Genomic DNA, 20,826 nt, shown 5'->3' on the forward strand with positions numbered 1-20,826 from the left:
CTAGTCGCCCGACATTTTGGGACGTATTATTGGTGATTATTAATTTATTATTTAAATATATATATATATATATATATATATATATATATATATATATATATATATATATATATATATATATATATATATGGTTGGTTTAATTTTAAAACTTTTTTCTAGCTGTCGATAGCTCAAACAGTAGGGGTGAAGTGCTAAGTGTTTCAGTTTTAATTCTAGCTGATGACACCCAAGGCATTATTTTTCAACTTTTGAAATGAAATATTACTATATATATATATATATATATATATATATATATATATATATATATATATATATATATATATATATATAATGGGTTAAGAAATTCTAACGAGAGAAAGATGTATATTTAAATAAGGGGGTGGTCATGAACAATGTGTATTTTTTAACATTGTTTTATTATTCCGTGTTTTGGTTTTTCATTGAAAATTATGTTTACATCATTGTAATAATGTTTTTAAATCATTGAAATCGTTTTTAACGCGTTTTGGACGTTCTGTGAAGCGTCCTCTTCAGAAAGTATTTGAAATGTTTAGAATATATTCAAGATGTGTTAAAAATGTAAAAGAACATTTTCGTAGTTCATTAGAAATGTTTCCGAGTGGGTGAAATATGTGTAAAAGATTCTACTTTTCATCCATATGTTCAATTTTTATTACTAGTTCATTGGGCTGGAACGCGTTAAAAACGATTTCGATGATTTAAAAACATTATTACAATGATGTAAACATAATTTAATAGCGAATTGGCTCTGTAATAATAAATGAAAAATATGCATGAATTAAAATATACTTACGCATATTTTAAGACTGGCATGGCTGGACGTCACCCATTAGTAGTAAAAAAAAAGTAACTTTTTGGATATTTTATATATTAAAATTATTGATATCTTATATGCTTTTATATAGAGTGATTCCTGGATGAATTGGTGAGAACAGTTCTCTGTAAGATTAACGATAATCCATGTAAATCCTTCTTGAATTTCAGACTTCAGTTTTATCCAAATATTTGGTGTTGCCATATATATATTTATAAATCTCAAGTTTCTAAGCCGAAAATTGACAGGAAAATTGGTTGGAAAATGTACACAGACACACGCGCGCGGACACACACACACACTTTCACTTTTATAGATATATAGATAAGATTTGAAGATTAAGAAAAATTAGTAATTAATTCAAAAATGAATGAAAATTTAACCATATCCAATCATCAACTTGGTATAAACACTGATAGTATATTGTCTATAACTGTTGCCCGTTTTGAACGGTCTTAAAATCTCTCGCGCTCCATATATATATATATATATATATATATATATATATATATATATATATATATATTATATATAATATATATATTATATATATAATATATATATCATATATATATATAATAATAATAATAATATATTATATATAATATATATAATATATATATATATTATATATATAATATATATATATCAGATATATATATAATAATAATAATACATTATATATAATATATATAATATATATATATATATATATATATATATATATATATTACAGAGTTACCTTTACATTTATTCAACAAATTAAACTTTCGATTACAGATAAAATTATACTAAAAGGTAGATAACAAGTGAAATAACAAATCAAAATGGGAAAACATACAACGTCAACAGTATTTTAGAAAAGTAATAATAAACATTAAAAAATAGTTAACTAAAAACAACCGAGAATAAAAATGGGGAAGCAAATAATTTTCTTAAATTTGAAATAGTCAAAAAGTGCAGAATTATAATTGAGATGCTTTCTGAAAAAAGTTTGGATCGATGCAACGGTTGCACAATCTTCAACTGCACATCTTCTTATTATTCAGCATTGCTTTGTCCAATGGAAAAATATATTTATTATTAATTGGAAGTAATGCTGAAATGAAAAGGATTGTTATTATTTCAGTGTTTTTCGACTAAGTGCTCTTCCAAGGCTTGAGAGTCTAGTATGTCTTAATACTCTATTTATAATTAAAGGGAGGAGAAGTGGATTCATACATATTTAGAGAGTGTTAAAGAAAGTGAATTTTGTCTATTCCGTCCAGCTTTGTCATTCCTCACATAGTTTTTTTTTTTTTGTCATTTAACTGACAATCTCTTTAACATTCATCTTCAAGTGGCTTTTGGCTTTTGTAAGTATCAAATAAAAAGTCCAGAGTGGATAATGTTTTCTGATACTTTCTTCAGGACTCTTACTTGACAATGTTCTGTAATACGAAGGTAAGAATTGTTATGAATGGAGCTTAAGACAAGGCATGAAGCCACTAGCTGAAAGAAAAACTGCTTCAAAGTCAAAAACTAGTCAATTATAAGTGATTCTGACCACGAAAACAGTAATTCTTTCTTTTGTTCATTTGTTCAGTTATTAAAGTTACTTTGAGCTAAGATGTTCTGTTAGGGAATTTTTATTTCTATCTTAATCCGGAGGCAATTATTTTGGGAGAAGAATTTTCTTCAAATTAAAACACGATCTAGATTCAATTTTATTTTCGTATGAAGACAAATAGATAGAGATGATTCCAGATAGATGAGTTACAACCAGCCCACTTCAAAATTAAATTTTGACATTATCTGTTAATGGCAATAGCTCCAGACAAAGTACAAAGCCACTATCTAAAAACTAAAATACTGCTTCAAATTCAAAAACTAGCCAATGATAAGTGATTCTGATCCAGAAAACAGAAATTCTTTCTCCTTTGTCGGAAACATCGCTCATGGAATGTGAGGAGTAAAGGATAAAATAGGGGAAGCAAGAGTTATAAGTCTGTCAAAAGTAAATGCACTATTTAATCTCCTAAATTGCACTTGAAAAAGAAATTTCTCATAAAAAATGCTCTTATTATTTAGTGTTACTTTAAACTGTTGAACTTCTATAAGAATATTAAGAAATGTTAACTTTATGGCTTCTTAAAGAGAATGTGTATCTCCTAAATTATGCTTTATTGACAGGGCTAGGACAACAGCATATTCTTTTCATTGTTTTGACTCTCCAGTGTATCCATTGATATCTTATATGCTTTTATATAGAGTGATGTGATTCTCGGTTGATTAACTGTCTGTGTCGAATATATACTCGAGAGTCAAAACAATGAAAAGAATATGCTGTTGTTATAGCCCTAGTTATTACTATCACCGAAATGTATGTTTTTTTAATTTAACAATCCTGGCAGACATCTTAGTAACTTACTAGATAAAAGAAATACAGTTTCTAGAATGACATACCAAAGTGATGTTGATTCCAAGATCCATTGTCTAAATCTTGTGACAATTCCTGAAGGAATTGGTGAGAACAGTTCTCTGTAAGATTAACGATAATCCATGTAAATCCTTCTTGAATTTCAGACTTCAGTTTATCCAGATATTTCGTGTTGCCATCTGCAGAAATCATAATCAATTTGGAACGAATGTTGTTTTCCTGGGGAAAAAATAATTGTGAATATTATTCAAATTTGAAAAGTTGCAAGTTTAGACAAATAACAACCATCGTCATAAGTGTGAGCGTGTATATGACTTACATACCGTTCAATCTGTATTCACAAACGATGATGTATATTCTTTTAATATGGGTGGGGATATGTTGTTGCTAACCGTTCACAGAGCTATCCTCTTAAGTAATCACATGAAGTCCATTCTATCCATTTGCATCAATCCTCTCTTGATATTGTTCATTATTCAACTGAAAATCTCATTTATACTTAGTTTCGAGTGGCTTTTGGCCTTAGTAAATGGTTATTTATTAATTTCAAATATAAAGACCAAAGTCGAAAATGTTTTCTGAATGTTTTTCTCACGCCCTAATTTGACAATCTCTATATCTATAAAAGTGAGAATGCATGTGTGTAAGGACAATTCTCAGCTTATATACTCAACGAATTTTTGATCTACACATTTGAAATTTGGAATAGAGAGTATTTAGACAAATGGAAAACTTTTTAATCGGTTTTCATCCGAAAAACAGGGATGCTAAGGGGTGAAAATTGAAAAATCGGTACGTGAGGGTGATCGGATTTTTATCTGTTTGTCAACTGTTTCACGAATGAGCATGTGTGAATCATTAACATGCAAGATTACTTATGTTAAGAATAAGTAGGTTTGAAAGACACTTTTTAAATATCATGTCAAGCCTGTTTATTGGTTATCGTACTTGGCTCACTGTCTTTAGGTTTTGTTTCACTCTCAGCTCGAGTATTTTTTTTTTAAAGTGAACTGTTTTTTTTTTTAAAAAAAAAAGCATAATACCCACATGCACACGTTTCAGTTTCGTTCCGTTTTATTTTTAACTTCATTTTTTTAAGGAAGTAAACGTTATGTTTACTATTTACAGTATTTCTCTTAATAATCAATAAGAATTCTGCATTAATTAAAATATAATATTTATACATATTTTACAACTGGGCAACGCCGGGGGGGCAGCTAGTATTCTGTATAAATAAAACAGTAGATGTATTTATGTGTGAGTTTCTGTGTGAAAATATTTAACCAATAAACTCTTAATCTACCGGTCAGATAACACTGAAATTAAAAGGAAATAGGACTCTTATACCAAGGATGGTTTATGACTCTTATACCAAGGATGGTTTATTTGTTTGTATGAATGAATAATGCATACTGGAATATGTTGGCAAATTGAAATGCAAAATATTCATTTCAACTTGCCTACATATTTATATTACTTTTGTGCATACGGAAATTCAGTCATAACTTTGGTTGGTTTAATTTTAAAACATTTTATCTAGCTGTCGATAGCTCAAACAGTAGGGGTGGAGTGCTAAATATTTCAGTTTTTATTCTAGCTGATGACACCAAAGTCATTTTTTTTCAACTTTTGAAATCAAATAGTACTATATATATATATATATATATATATATATATATATATATATATATATATATATATATATATATGGGTTAAGAAATTCCAACGATAGAAAGATGTATATTTAAATAAGGGGTGGTCACCAACAATGTGTATTTTTTAACATTATTTTATGATTCCCTGTTTTGGTTTTTCATTGAAAATTATGTTTACATCATTGTAATAATGTTTTTAAATCATTGAAATCGTTTTTAACGCGTTTCTAACGTTCTGTAAAGCGTCCTCTTCAGAAAGTATTTAAAATGATTAGAATATATTCACGATGTGTTAAAAATGTAAAAGAACATTTTCGTAGTTCATTTGAAATGTTTCCGAGAGGTGGAAATATGTATAAATGATTCTACTTTTCATCCGTATGTTCAATTTTTATTACTTGTTCATTGGGCTGGAACGCGTTAAAAACGATTTCAATGATTTAAAAAAATTATTGCAATAATCTAAACATAATTTTCAATGAAAAACCAAAACACGGAATAATAAAATAATGTTAAAAAATAGACATTGTTGGTGACCACCCCCTTATTTAAATATATATATATATATATATATATATATATATATATATATATATATATATATATATATATATATATAATTCAAGAGCGAATTGGCTCTGTAGTAATAAATGAAAAATATGCATGAATTAACATATATTTACGTATATTTTAAGACTGGCAAGGTTTGACGCCACTAGTAGTAAAAAAAGTAACTTTTTGGATATTTTATATATTAAAATTATTTATTTATTTAGAATTTCAATAAATTATCCTGTATCCACTATGCTATGGAGCCTGTGGCGTAGTACATAGAGGTATTGAATCTTTACGGTTTCAGGTGAGCATTGTCTGAAAATAGCGGTTTCAATCCTACCAATAACAAGCCAGAGGATTAATTGGCCAAAACGTGATGAGGCAACAATAACTATGGAAGGCAGTAATTACTGGGGATACAATTAAGAGACTCAGCATTTCTATCCTGTTGCAGTTAATCGCCTGAAGAAGGCTAGAGGATTAGTCGGCCAAAACACGGTGAAACAACAACATCTCCGAAGATGAGGATAACAGTCCACCAATAAATAATTAAATATTTATTTTTTGTTTAAAAAAAAAACTAAAAGATAACTAAAGATATTTAATCTTTACCTGAGCTAATTGTTGGAGTCTTTCTTGTGGTGTCAATACCTGATATAGCCATGATGCAGGATCTTCAAACACTTTTACTGGGGTGCTGACTAAGAAACCATGGTATGGAATGCCAGCTTGAAGGATATCAGAAAATTTGATCGGTTCCAAAGAGTAGAAACCATAATTCTTTAAGTAGATTTGCATGGCTCTAAGGAAACGGTCTGGCCGCAAATTCCGAATAATCAGCAATTGGTGGAATTCACTGAAGGTTCCATTTTCTGTAGAGAACAAAATTGAATAAAATTATAATTTCAATATAAATGAGAAAATGTAATATCATCCAGGTGACGGAAATAATATAACATTATAAACTGATAATCACTAGCAGGCCGCCTGGCGTAGCCCGGTCGTAAAATAAGTATAAATATGAATTTAATTTATGCAGATTTCATATTTATTATTATTAGATCCAATCCTCTTCTGATTGTTATATAGTGCATAATATGGTAAATAAAACAGAAAGAAACTGAAACATGTGCATGCGAGGATCATGTTTTTTTATTCTATTTTAAGTAAAAAAAATAATAGTAGAGCTGAGATCAACAAGAAAAAAATAAACTGTTAAAAGTAGAAATAAGGAATAAGATTTAGTTGTATGTACAGTTGTATGACCAAATAAGGGTGTGGATTATTGACTGTGTCGAAATATAGGAATAAAAGGGAAAGGATAAGGGGTAAATAAAACAGATAGATATAATAAAAAATTAAAAAGAAATGTATATGTATGCTTGTGTGATAGCCGCCTTAAATATTCTAGTGCATATAGGGTCCATTAGCAGAGGTATGTCAGGTTGACAACTTTTTGGAATATCTATGTGAAGAGGAGTGTGAGGTTAATCAGAATTAGTCTGTTATGACAATGCTTTTGAATTAACTCGAATTTGTCGTGGTCAGAAAACGTACAACTTATGTTGCCTTCTTATCTATCCCCGATTCCCCACTACTATCCCTAAAAACATGTTACGAAACATCCTGATATCAACTTCTTATGACGCTAAAGACCTGATATTTTCATTGCAAACTTTGCTTTCCTATAAGCTATATCGCTTGGTGAAGTCTCTATTTACTGGTAACTAACTGACCGAAACATGATCATGACTGTTTAGCAACATATTACTGCATATGTAAAACCAAACAGAAAGTATACTCTGTTCTACTTGGGTATTCAGCACTCTTTAAACTTCATTGGTTACTTTACTTCTGGAAAATATTAATATCGGATTATATATACATATAGTCATCTACATAGAGTACTGTTTTGCAGGTCATAAGTGCAGCTAGACAAGCAACTACCTCAAGCCTGGATCGAAACCCGATCGCTCAAACGACAGTCGGAGCTTCTAACCGTTGCACTATGAATCTAAATTATATATATATATATATATATATATATATATTATATATATATATATATATATATATATTGATAAACTTTGAAAATGACCTTTTAAACGTAATTAAAAACTTCTAAATTCCACAATCAACCTAATAATTTCCAACCGAAACTACACAAAATCGTTAGAAACATAAACAGCTCTAATAAAATCTTTGTAAAAGCAGATAAAACTAGAAACTTTTATAAAATAGATAAACAAGAATAAAACAAACTAATCACAGAAAACATTACAAAAAGCTACAAAAAACTAGATACAAACGAATGCGACTACATAGATATTATAAATATTGAAAGTAAACAAATTACCGATAAATTACAAATTAGCGATAAAGGTGGCAAATTGAAACCTAGAGAGGCATACATTCTGCTTAAAGACCACAAATGAGACTTTAATAATAATCCCAGCACCCGCTTGATAAACCCAACTAAACCAGAAATAGGTAGAATTAGCAAAACAATACCTTCTAGAGTAAACAAACAAATCAAACAAGGCCTAGAATTAAATCAGTTGGCAAATACTGCCGAATCAATCACCTGGTTTAAAAATATAGAAAACAAAGATAAATGTACGTTTATACAGTTCGACATCATAGACTTCTATCCCTCGATATCCGAAGAACTTTTTAACATTTCCCTAGAATTGGCCGAGGCATACACTAATATATCCTCGGAAGAAATCAACATCATTAAAAAATGTAGAAAATCAGTTCTAATAAATAACAATAGCCAATGGATAAAAACTAAAATGACAAATTCGTTTGATTTGGCGATGGGTGCCAGGGATTATGCAGAGGCATCAGATCTTGTGGGATTATTCATTCTATATATCCGCACAAGCGATTTGGTACTACGGATATCGGCCTTTATAGAAATGATGGACTAGCTATAATAAAAGACTCCAACAAAGTCAAGGGAGATAACTTTAAGAAGATCATACACAAGGAAATGAAAAAATTAGGCCTAAAGCAGACGTATCAGCTAACATAAAAATAACACACTTCCTGGACGTCACGTTAAATTTAGATAAAAACACATATGAACCCTACTTAAAAGATAACGCTACTCCAATATACGTAACCCCCAAGTCCAATCACCCACCATCAATTATAAAACACATTCCTAACTCGATCGTAAGTAGACTCAGCAATAACTCAAGCGATGAAAGTGCATTTAACAGGTCAACCAATATCTATGAAACAGCCCTAAAAATAGTGGATACAAAAATATCGATATCAAATATAAGCAAACAAAACACCAACAACTATAATGAAATTAAAAATAGAAGAAAAAGAACTATAATTTGGTATACGGCCACATACAATCTAATGTTAAAAACAAAACTTGGCAAGAAATTTCTAGATCTTATTCAAAAGCACTTTCCCGCAACCAACCCCTTACACAAAATTTTCAATAAAAATACCTTAAAGTTATCCTACAGCTGCTGTGAAAATTTAAAGATGATAATTAAAGTACATAATAACAATATATTAAATAAAAACCATGTAGACAACAACAAAATAAACAATAAAAAAATAGACACCATGACAAAAATAAAACTAACACTAGAAGAAATAATAATAATAATAATAATAATAATAATAATAATAATAATAATAATAATAATAATAAAACAACCCCGGACAACACCGCACACTTTGCCCACTTCAAAATAAATGTCTAACCAAAAGCGTAGTTTATCAGGCCACAATATTTGCGAGAGAAAACCTGAATAACAAGAAATATTATGTAAGTATGACTTTCTTAGATTTGAAAACTTGATATTATGACCACAAAAGTACATTCAACAATAAAAAAAAACACCGTATGAAAACAACGCTAGCAAATAAATACTGAGAACTAAGGAAAGCGGACATTCGCCGATAGTCGAATGGAAAATAATAAGACAGGCTACCACAGGTAGAGACCTAGATGACCCATGTAGATTATGCCTTCATAAAAAATTGGCTATCCTGTACTTTAAAGAACCCCAACATCTATTAAACTGTAGAAGAGAAATAGCGAACAACTGTGTTCACAGAATAAAATTTACTCTAGGATAGCGAGAAAAAATAATTTTAAAACTAACAAAAACAATAGAAAATAAACAAATAAATGAATTAAATAAACATGAATATACATAAACGATCACACATATATGTATGTATATATATGTGTGTGTGTGTGTGTGTGTGTGTGTGTGTGTGTGTGTGTGTGTGTGTGTGTGTGTGTGTGTGTGAATGTGTGTGTGCATATATATATATATAAACTAACATAAAAAACTCTAACCTAGATTTAAAACAGGTCAAGAAACTAGATACCCAGGCTAAATAGAGCACACACAAAGGAACATGTCAACCAGAGGTCAAATAGGCCTTTGTCAAGTAAGTACATGTTCATTGGCTGATAGGAAAGGCGCAGTAGATACTAAAAAGCTGATTGGCTAACTAAAATCTCAATAGAAGGTGCGTATATAAAAACGACAGACAACTACAAAATTCGAGCATAAGCCTAAAGAGTCCTAGAGTGGATGAAACGCGGAATATTCAGTGTAGCTTAATTGGCATATATATTTTATAACTTACTATTATATATATATATATATATATATATATGTGTGTGTGTGTGTGTGTGTGTGTGTGTGTGTGTGTGTTAATTTAAAATGGAAATGCTCGATGATTCGTCTGTTCATTTGGTTTTATTGAAACGACTGTTTTCAAATGTGAAGTATATCCCTTTAGCTTCTAGGTATTGTAGAATATTCAGGATAGAAGTATGGATCGTTTTGTCATCTTAGAGTTATCTTATGCATAAATTAGTTGTATCATGTTTTTAATTGTGGGGTATTATAGTTTGTGATTCTAGATAATGTCAGTTCATCAGGAAAGAATACACATTGTTTTGAGGTCAACCTATGCGTACTTGTGCCTCTGACTAGTATGGAGCTAATATTATCTGAATTGTAAGTATCCATTTATTATATATATATATATATATATATATATATATATATATATATAGTGATAGAGATAGAAATATATATTAATTTGCAATTACAGTACAACGCCGGAATTTTGCATTAATCCATTCTGGGATTAGGATCGTAAGATGAAATCGCCGTATGGCAGGGCCTAATCAAAATTTTATACAGTACATATTAAAAATTAGTAACAATATACAGTACAGTATATAATACACATGTATATAATCAAATAACATGATAAATAACAGGATAAGGTAGGGCAAATACTGTAACCTGGGGCCGGAAAGACATCGTATTCTACACCGTAACCTTTAAAACAACGTATCCCGGGGGCACCATATTTTGGGGTTCTACTGTACATGCAGATATGTAATAGTTAAATGAAATTATTTGTAAATTTAAGAATATGCGTATGAAATAGATATCTAGATTTCAATCGCAATAATCTTAAGAAGTCGGTAATTTCTAGCTCTTCACTAAACCCATTTGATCTAGAACTAACGAATACACGCTGTCTCTTTCGAAGTATAAATTAATATCAAAGTAGATGATTTGTTTTTGGGACAGTCTTTAAAAACATACTTATCAAGCAGTTTCTTTATCGCAAAGAACCCATGCGAATTCATCACAATAGCTATACAGAACGCATCAACACTGAACAGATAAAACGATATACAAAAAAAAAGAGAATCACCATAACATACAAAAAATGCAATCAATATTAAACACCTTGAAAAAATCTACTAAATAAACTGAAAATGTTCAAAATAGTGCTGTGGATAGAGGCGATTCTAGGTGAGCATTGTTTGAAGATAGCGGTTTCAATACTACTCAAAGAAGGCCAGAGGATTAGCTGGCCAAAACTTGGTGAGAAAATGGCAACTATGGAAAGCAGAAATTACTGAATACAGTTACAAGACCTGGCATCCCTATTATTACTCTTCCTTAATTCTTGTCTTTTTCTTCTAACATATATAACATAATATAATCAACATGGTTGTGCTCGTAATAGTAAAGGAATATCAAAAATTGTAATTTTAAAGACCTACTAAAAAGTCCAGGTATGATAGCCTTAGTGGTTTTAATGCAAATAGTCTCCGAAACACTAGATAATAATTATAATTTTAAAACTATCCATCCAGATTTGTCTTGTGTTTTGTGTCTGAATGGGGAAGCTTTAGATCATAATATTAAAAGACGGTGGCAAATTGCTTAATGTACGGCAGGAGATAGCATTTAATTGCAAGCAGATCTTTGTGAAAATGTGTGTTTAAAAACGCAAATGATTTTATTCTAACCAGAAGAATCGTCAGGGGGGAATGATTCAAGTTCAGGCATCTCTGATTCAAACCATAATTGCCACAACTGAGAATTCTCAACCAACTGGACACACAGGCTATCAAATGGACCATTTAAGACAGACAGAGCGAGAACATTGTTCCAGCAAACAGAAGGTAGCCAACTTGGAGGATCTGCATCACACTGGAAATCTTGCAGAGTTAACTGGATGCTAATTCCTGGGTTTCCTGAAAATAAACAACTCATTTTTAATATGTAAATATATATGCATATGAAATATAGTATAAGAAATTTCTAAGAAACGAAATAAAACGTAACAGTAACGAACAATATATATGTATGTGCGTCTGTGTATATGTGTATATGTGTTCGTAAGCCTATATTGCTATCCTAAATATGAATTGAGATTTATTATTCTGGATTTTACATTAAGCTTTCTATTAAACTTCACCTTTTATACGACTTCACTTAGAATTATCTAAGTTCCAATCCACTTATATATTATTTATTATTTTGAAAAACAGTAATCTACATACATACATGTTCCGGGGCCCTGTCCTCTTCTGTATAGCTTGACTGTCTAACCAAAAGCGTAGTTTACCAGGCCACAATATTTGCGAAAGAAAACCCAAATAACAAGAAATATTACATAGGTATGACTTCCTGAGATTTCAAAACTCGATATTATGACCACAAAAGTACATTCCCCGGATATTATGTATTACAGCCGGGTGTTTTAATCCATTACGCTATGAAGCTGTCCGGGCTGTTGGAAAACTGCTTCTGTGGTACCAATATTCAAGAATTCTGGCGAAACAACTGTTCCATCAAATTATCCCCCCATAGCCTCCTCCCACTTTTCGCCAAAATATTTGAGACCATAATTAACCATGCTCTAGTCCGGCACCTTACAGATGCTAAACTTCTAACTGACAAACAATATGGATTTAGACATGCCGGTTCCACAGCTGACATCCGCACTGTAATCTCTGAACGTATATACCATTCACTGGACAAAGCGGGGGAGGGCAGAGCGGTAGCTCTAGATATATCTAAGGCTTTGGACAGGCTATGGCATGAGGGTCTCCTCAGGAAAATTAAATCATGCAGGTCACTGGTAGAATACTTAACATAATTAAATCCTTCTTAGATAAGAGAAAAACCCAGGTTGTCCTCGACGGTCGTACATCTAAACAGTGTGATATAAATGCGGGAGTGCCTCAGGGGTCTATCCTTGGACCTCTATTGTTCCTAATATTTATTAATGACCTCCCCGACAAAACTGCCACTGAGATGGGTATATATGCTGATGACACTACACTCTATGGCAGGCATGACAAGAAAACAAATGAACACATATCTAAAGAAATGGCAAAAACACTAGAGGATGACCTCCAATCTGTAGTGGAATGGGGACATAAATGGATGGTCACATTCAATGCTGCCAAGATTAAACTGGTTTCCTTCAATAATTACAAGAAACCTTCTCTGCCACCAATAGCAATGGCCAGTGACTCCCTGTCTGAGAGTACATATTTCAAATTGCTTGGCCTAACGTTCACAGGAAACATGAGTTTGAACAATTATATTGAAAACATTGCCAGGGCCGCTGTGAAAAAGGTAGGCTCTCTCTACGGTGATAGAAAACTACTGACACCTGAAAGTATCCTGTACCTCTATAAGACCACCATTCGCCCATGTATGGAGTATTGTTGTCACATTTGGGCTGGTGCATCTGCTACTAGTCTCTCGCTCCTAGACAAGGTTCCAAAAAGAGTCGCCAATCTGATAGGCCCTGAACTGGCATCTAAGCTTCAGCCTCTGTCCCATCGACGAAACGTTGCATCCCTCTGCCTGTTCTACAAGTATTTTAATGGTGAATGCTCTGACGAACTACAGACACTTGTGCCCCCACGACGTAGACACCCTCGACAAACCCGACAGGCAGCTAAATCCCACCCCCACACTGTAGAGATCCCCAGATGTAAAAGATCTTTCTACTCCAGTAGTTTCTTCCCCAGAACCGCTAGACTTTGGAATTCCATTCCAAGTTCCTGCTTCTCCAACTGTATTGACATGCAGAAGTTCAAGTGCAACGTAAACCGACATCTTGCTGCCCAAATCCTAACATAGTACCCCAGTAGTTGCTGCCCCTGATAGTAGCCCCCTACACCAAAGTGGCAATGCGCCTTGTTTGGGGTGAAAATGTAATTAAAAAAAAAAAGCCATGGACAATTTTACTGTTTAGTTTTTATCGTTTATAGGTGTACGTAGATTTTGTTGTTAATTTTTTTAAACGATAATATGGTTAGCGTCTCCAAATTTGAGATCTGTTTTGGGGGTGTTTTTTTTTATATTTTTTTATATTTTATTTATTTTTTATTTTTTAAAACACTAATCTACGGACATGCATGTTTCTGGGCCCTACCCCTCTTCAGCGTAGCTTGACTGTTTTTTCTTTATTTTTTAAATATTTTTTCTTTATTTTTTATTTGGATGTAAACAAATAATATTAGATTACTGTTTTAAAAAATAATAAGTAAATAAAATATAATATTTGTGTACGTCACAATAAAAAATGGGCGATTTTCTAAAAAAAAATAATTAAAAAAAATCGTCTCCAAGGTGGAGACGCTAATCATATTATCGTTTTAAAAAATCAACAACAAAATCTACGTTAAGATATAAACGATAAAAATTAAACGGTAAAATTGTCTATGGCTTCGTAGCGTAATGGAGTAAGATCCCAGTCCGGGATTCGATTCCTAGTCAAGCCTATGCTGAACATGTCCGTAGATTACTCTTTAAAAAAAATAAATAAAACATATTATTATTTGTTTACGTCCAAATAAAAAATGGGCGATTTTCTAAAAAAAGTTTTTTTTAAATCGATCTCCAAGGTTGAGACGCTAACCATATTATTCTTTAAAAGATCAACAACAAAATCTACGTATATATACATATATATGATTTGGAAAACAGGCAACATTCATAAGAAAACACTAATAAAATGCAATTTTGTTATGGATGAAACTTTTTTACTTTTGTTTTAAGTTTTTGGATAAATTATCCTTTATCAGTGAACTAGATTGTTTCATAATAATGATAATGATACTGTTTATAATTATCAAAGTCTTCTCGTTCTTATCGAAGTGTTTTCTCGTCGTTACTAGAGTAGTCATTAAATAGCATATTTTGTAGAGAACTCGTACCACGTGTATTCCGATATTTAAACTGGAAAAAGTTCTATGAAAACGTTTTTAAACGTTTTTTGGAAATAGTCGCAACCACAAATAAGTTGCAAATATTTTTTATTAAATATCATATTTTTATTTTAGTTTTATCTTATTTTTTTTCCGGATAAATTATGCGTCACATATATTAAACAGATTATTTTACCTTGAACAAGCAGAGAAAATTCTTCCCATGAAGAAAGTCCAGCATCATTTGTTTGAATTGTTAAGTAGACCATAGTTTGAAAAAGTAACCAATCATTTTCGTGGAGACACCTAAAATGAAGCAAAATTGTTTTAAAAACAAAATTAATAAATAATCTTTACATTCATGATTTCAATTCAGTGGATTATTATTATTATTATTTTCCTAGTTTTACTTGAATTTTGTGGGAAATTGAACGACGTGTGGCAGTATATCAATTTGATACATGTGAATTAGTCTTGGGACGATAAATCAAAATCGGAAATAAAAAAAAAAACGGAACTTTTTTAAGTGCCAGAATCGGTATTGGTATCGGAGGAATTTGCGCGATTTTTTGATGCTCAAAGCGATTCATTTTTATTGTTTTTATTTGTTTGTTTTATTTTTAGTGGATCATATTAATGAGGAAATAATAACTATTTATTGATTTTTAATTACCAGTAAAGCTAAAATATATAGATCATCCCCACATGTGGATTTTTATGTTTGTAAAGGTATATGTGTTTTTATGGTAATTCGACACCCCCATACCAAAAAACAACTTTGTGTTTAGAAATTTAAAATAAAAATCAGAATCGGAATCGGTAAAAAAATTAGAATGAGGAAAAATATTTCAATTATCCCATCATTAATATAAACAATGTTCATAACAATTAAAATTTCATTCAATGATTTACATATGCACTAACTTAATAAGTATTCACATGTAAACATGACGGGAGGCTCCATGTTTTGACAAACTTCTGGGCTTGGCCTTTAATCCTGATCTAAAACGGAACATGTGCATCAAATCTGTTGCCAAGGTCGCTGGAATAAAGGTGAGATCCTTCTATTGATCCAGTAGATATCTATCTGCTGATGCTCTTCTCTATCTATATAAGATCCAGGTATGTCCAAGGATGGAGTATTGTTGTAACATCTGGGCAGGAGCTTCTAGGAAGACCATATCCCGTCTTGACAGAGTTCAGAATATACTTTGTAGCCTAGTGGAAGATGCTCTTTTCTCTTCTCTGAAACCTCTTTCTCACAGAAGAGACGTTGCTAGTCTGTCTCTATTTTATCGTTATTTTCATGGCAAGTACTCGTCTGAACTCCAATCTATAGTCCCCCTTCGCCAAACATTCACGAGAAATAACATTCGTCTAGCTGAAAATACTATCAATAATTTTCCCCACTCTTTATCTGTGCCTAAACCTAAACGTAGATTCCATGAACAAAGCTTATTTCTTAGAACTGCATACCTGTGGAACTCTCTTCTGTTTACTTGCTTTCCAACTGATTACAATATGGACGTCTTCAAGTCGAACATAAACAAGTTCTTGATGAGCCGTTCCCCTTAAGTAATCCAATTTACCAAATCTACACATCTAACGATTACTATATCATCCTTTTTACCACTGTACGCTCTTTAACCCTTATCCTCGAGTTACCTCTGGGCCTTGATACGTGGTGATTCGTTTGTGAAAAAAAAAAAAGAATTTTTGATATTCAGCATGTCATTGTTGAATATGACACATGGCAAGAAGTAAAGATATTATGAAGGCAGAAAAGCTATCATTCATGCATTGTGGGAAGCTGGCAAGATGCCAAATGAGATGGCTGCTCAGACGAATCTGCTTAAAAACGATTCAAATTCAATTCCAAAACCAAGACAACAGCTTGAACATTAAGATCCTTATTTCCATTCGATTTCCCAATTGTAGTAAAATTTCCCAAGTCTGCAATGGTGGTGAAGTTGTTTCCTGTCCTCAATATTCTAAAGAGTGTAGTAGTAGAATACCAATGTTGCTAACATTTAAACAGAAAAGAAAATGTTTAATGTGGTTAGAGGTTGGTGCATTGATCAATGCAACTGGGATATCTTCCATGATAAATAAAAGTTCTGTTGTTTTGGTTTTGTGGATGTGTTTTTGGTTTTAGAGATCATTACTGGCACCTCTGTAAAAAGTCAGATAAGAAACATGATTCAAAATGTGTAAAACTACATAATATTCTCTTAATCAGTAACGATTGGGGATTGCATGTTAATCATTATTTTCATTTTGCGACCAAATATCAAACCATTTTTACAATCCAAAGATCACCTTCTCAGCTATATTTTAAAATAAAAATTTGTCATTTCCGTTTATAAAAACAAAAGTTATGATAAATTTACGGGTGTTCAAAAGTCCTCAAAATTAGTAAGGAACGTGAGAAACGTTTTTTTTTCTGATTGGCTTTCGGTTACCATAGCAACTTTTTCAGCATTGACGTTTTAGAGACGATTTCTTCTGATTGGTTGTTGGTTACCATAGCAACTTTTTCGCTGTCGCCACTTTCATAAATCACAGCAGGAATGTCGCTCGCATGCTATCTTATTTGGGTTATATAGAGATAGTTAACAAAACTTATTCTCTTTGCTGTGCTAGGACTGAGAATATTTAACTCATAAGGTCACCCGTTAATTCTGTTTCTCTCTTTTTTGTCCTTTCTTTCTGTTTATTTACTTAATTACAACTGACTTTTTTATTTAGTCAATTTAAGAAATTGGTAATAATTGTTTATAGGTTGTTGACAATGCATATGATATTGAACACAAAAAAGAAAATATTATTTCAAAGCAAAGCCTGAAAATTCAGGGATTACATAGAAAAATGAGAACATGAAAAGTAATATGGTTAAGATTAAACTTAAAAAAGTAAAAGGACTAGTTGTTAAAACTGGAAAAAAAAGACGAGATATTCTTGGAAAAATTAACTTCAATTTATAACTTAAGCATTAAGAATTTATATACAAGGCTAAATTGAATTTTAAAAAAAAATTCTTAATGCTGCAATATTTTAAGTAATAAATTTATTATATTTTTACTAGAATATATTGTCTTTTTCTTTTCCAGTTTTAACAACTAGTCCTTTTACTCTTCAAAGCTTAATCTTAACTATATTACTTTTCATGCTCGCGTTTTTCTATATTTAATTTGATTTATTTCTCTTCACTCCTAAAGCTACACCTAAAGCGATAACTAAATTATTAGAAAGGCGACAACTCTACACACAAAACTACTACAGCGGGAGAGAGACGAAATGCAACTATTATTGCTTTTGCAGTCAACATGCAGATTTCACATATGTTTACATGCCAAAGATTCATCCACTATGCTACATAAGGATACCATTCTTTAGATTATAGTTTTAATCTATTATTCAACATAAACGGATTACTTAAGTTAATATTAAACTAAGATAGAAATGTGAATAAAGCATAAAATGTGAATAGAAGGAATAAGGATTTAACTTACATTTGCATTTGTCGCAGAATCCTATGCGTAAGAGTGTCTACTAAATGCCTCATCTTGTTCGTAGATAAACTTGTATAATCAACTCCAAGGGTGGGTAGAGTTGGTAAATCAGGCAACTGGAATTGTTCGTCTGTAAGTAATAAATGTTCTTCATTCTGTATATTGTCAGAATGAGCAGATGCTGCAAATCGATTGAGAATGAGAATGATAATTAAAACAATTTGGTTTTCACTTATCTCAATCTTACTTTTTTATCTCTCTCTCTCTCTCTATATATATATATATATATATATATATATATGTATAGATATTTTTATAATACATCAGGTCAAAGCCTCTTGACTAGAAGATACTACCCAAAAATCCATTCTCAACAAGCACTCCAGCAGAAACTGGGCAATTTTGTGGACTCTCACAGTACTGGGTAGTCCTGGGATGCCCACCCTCCCAAGCCTTGCCTGACCTCTTTGAGAAGGAATTAGTTGATTGCTAACTGCTCCAACCACAGAATGCAAACAGGATTACCGAGACAACCTTTGAAATTTAAGAGTTCATAAACAAACGAAGGAAAACTACAAATATATCTATTATACTAAAGCTGAGTGATTCGATATTTGTTTGCTAAAATCATCTTTCCTGTATATTTTAATAAAATGAAATACATGTTAAATAAAATATTCAAAATTTGAGAGAATAGTTGAAGCGAGAGTTATAACATGGAGAAAAGTAAAGCTAAGGTCCGCTTTCTGCTCTCCAGCTGTAAGTGTGGTTGCTGGCTTCTATGAGGCTCATTCATTCATTCATGTTAACACGAAATATTCATTTTTTATGGAAATTTCTCTTTTTTTTTCTTTTTTCTTTTTTTTTACATGGAGTTCACCACTTATCGAGGCCCAATGGCCACTCAGGGATAAGGGTTATTGTGTGTACAGTAATCAAAGGGATAGTGTAGCAATAGTATTGGAGAATTGGTAAGGTGTCATTACTTAGGTTCATCAGGAATTTGTTTGTGTTGGACTTGAAGACATCCAGGTTGAAATCGGGAAGGAAACAGGCAGGCGGAACAGAGTTCCACAGGCGTGCAGTTCTAAGAAAGAAGCTTTGTTCATGGTATCTACGTTTTGATTTAGGCACAGATAGGGAGTGGAGAAAATTATTGATGGTGGTTTCAGCTAGTCGGGTGTTTTTTGAGAAAGATTGGTGAGGAGGGACCAGAGAATGGAGCTCAGACAAGCACCTGCCATGGAAGTAACGATAGAACAATGACAGGCTCGCTACGTCTCTTCTGTGGGAAAGAGGTTGCAGGGTAGAGAAAAGGGTATCCCTCACCAAGCCACGGAGTCTATTTTGTACTCCGTCAAGGAAGGATAGGCTGTTTTTTGCAGCCCCCGCCCAGATGTGGCAGCAGTACTCCATCTTTGGACGTACTTGGCTCTTATATAGATAGAGAATTGCATCAGTAGTGAGATATCTTCTGGGGTGGTAGAAGGATCCCACCATTTTCCCAGCGACCTTAGCCACAGACTTGATGTATGTGTTCCATTTAAGATCAGGTGTAAAGGTCAAACCCAGGAGCTTATCAAATCCTGGGGCCTCCCTTAGATGAGAGCCATCCATTTCAATTGATGACAGATGGGGATCAGAGCGTTTATGATGTAGAGATAGGAGCTTGGTTTATGATGTATTAAAGGTAACCAGCCACCTCTTTCCCCACTGTACCACACGCTCAAGATCAGAGGAGAAAGAATCAGAGAGAACATCATCATTTACAGCCTTTGATATGTTGCCATAGATGGTCGTGTCATCAGCATAGATGTCAACGAAAGATTTTAGTATGTGTTGTGGGAGATCATTGATGTAGATCAGGAAGAGAGTTGGGTCCAGTATGGACCCCTGAGGGACTCCAGCATTAATACTGTGGGCCTCTGATTTCTGCCCATCAACCACTACTCTTATGAGCCTATCAGATAGAAATGATTTAATGATAGAGAAAACATTTCCAGTAATACCGTAGCTGGAAATCTTGTGTAGTAGGCCTTTATGCCAAACCTTATCGAAGGCCTTTGATATGTCGAGAGCAATTGCCCTAGAAATGAAGCCTTTGTCGAGAGATTCGCTAATCCTATGAGATATAACCGTTATCACATCTGCTGTAGATCTAGCAGAGCGGAAACCATATTGTGTCTCGCTAAGAAGGTTATTTCTGCTGAGGTGGTTGACTACTTCTCTATTTATTGTGGATTCCAGCAACTTACTCATGACACACAGGAGACTTATTGGTCTGTACTGAGAGGGGGATGACTTATCACCTGAGT

At 32.3% G+C, this 20,826-nt stretch overlaps 1 protein-coding gene across 1 annotated transcript in view; it reads right to left on the reverse strand.

Moving 5' to 3' along the window:
• Positions 1–20,826, reverse strand: part of LOC145284632 (dynein beta chain, ciliary-like) — a 309,431-nt gene that overhangs the window by 93,730 nt on the left and 194,875 nt on the right. Inside the window, exons 44-48 of the mRNA XM_080133537.1 lie at positions 18,512–18,692; positions 15,196–15,305; positions 11,796–12,023; positions 6,080–6,339; positions 3,284–3,476 (exon numbers count right to left, since the gene is read on the reverse strand). Coding sequence (XP_079989663.1) covers positions 3,284–3,476; positions 6,080–6,339; positions 11,796–12,023; positions 15,196–15,305; positions 18,512–18,692 — 972 coding nt within the window. The remainder of the gene's footprint in view (positions 1–3,283; positions 3,477–6,079; positions 6,340–11,795; positions 12,024–15,195; positions 15,306–18,511; positions 18,693–20,826) is intronic.

The sequence above is a fragment of the Euprymna scolopes genome, chromosome 9 (genome assembly GCF_053919585.1).
Source record: "Euprymna scolopes isolate OS-2025 chromosome 9, ASM5391958v1, whole genome shotgun sequence".
In the NCBI taxonomy this organism is placed as follows: domain Eukaryota; kingdom Metazoa; phylum Mollusca; class Cephalopoda; order Sepiida; family Sepiolidae; genus Euprymna; species Euprymna scolopes.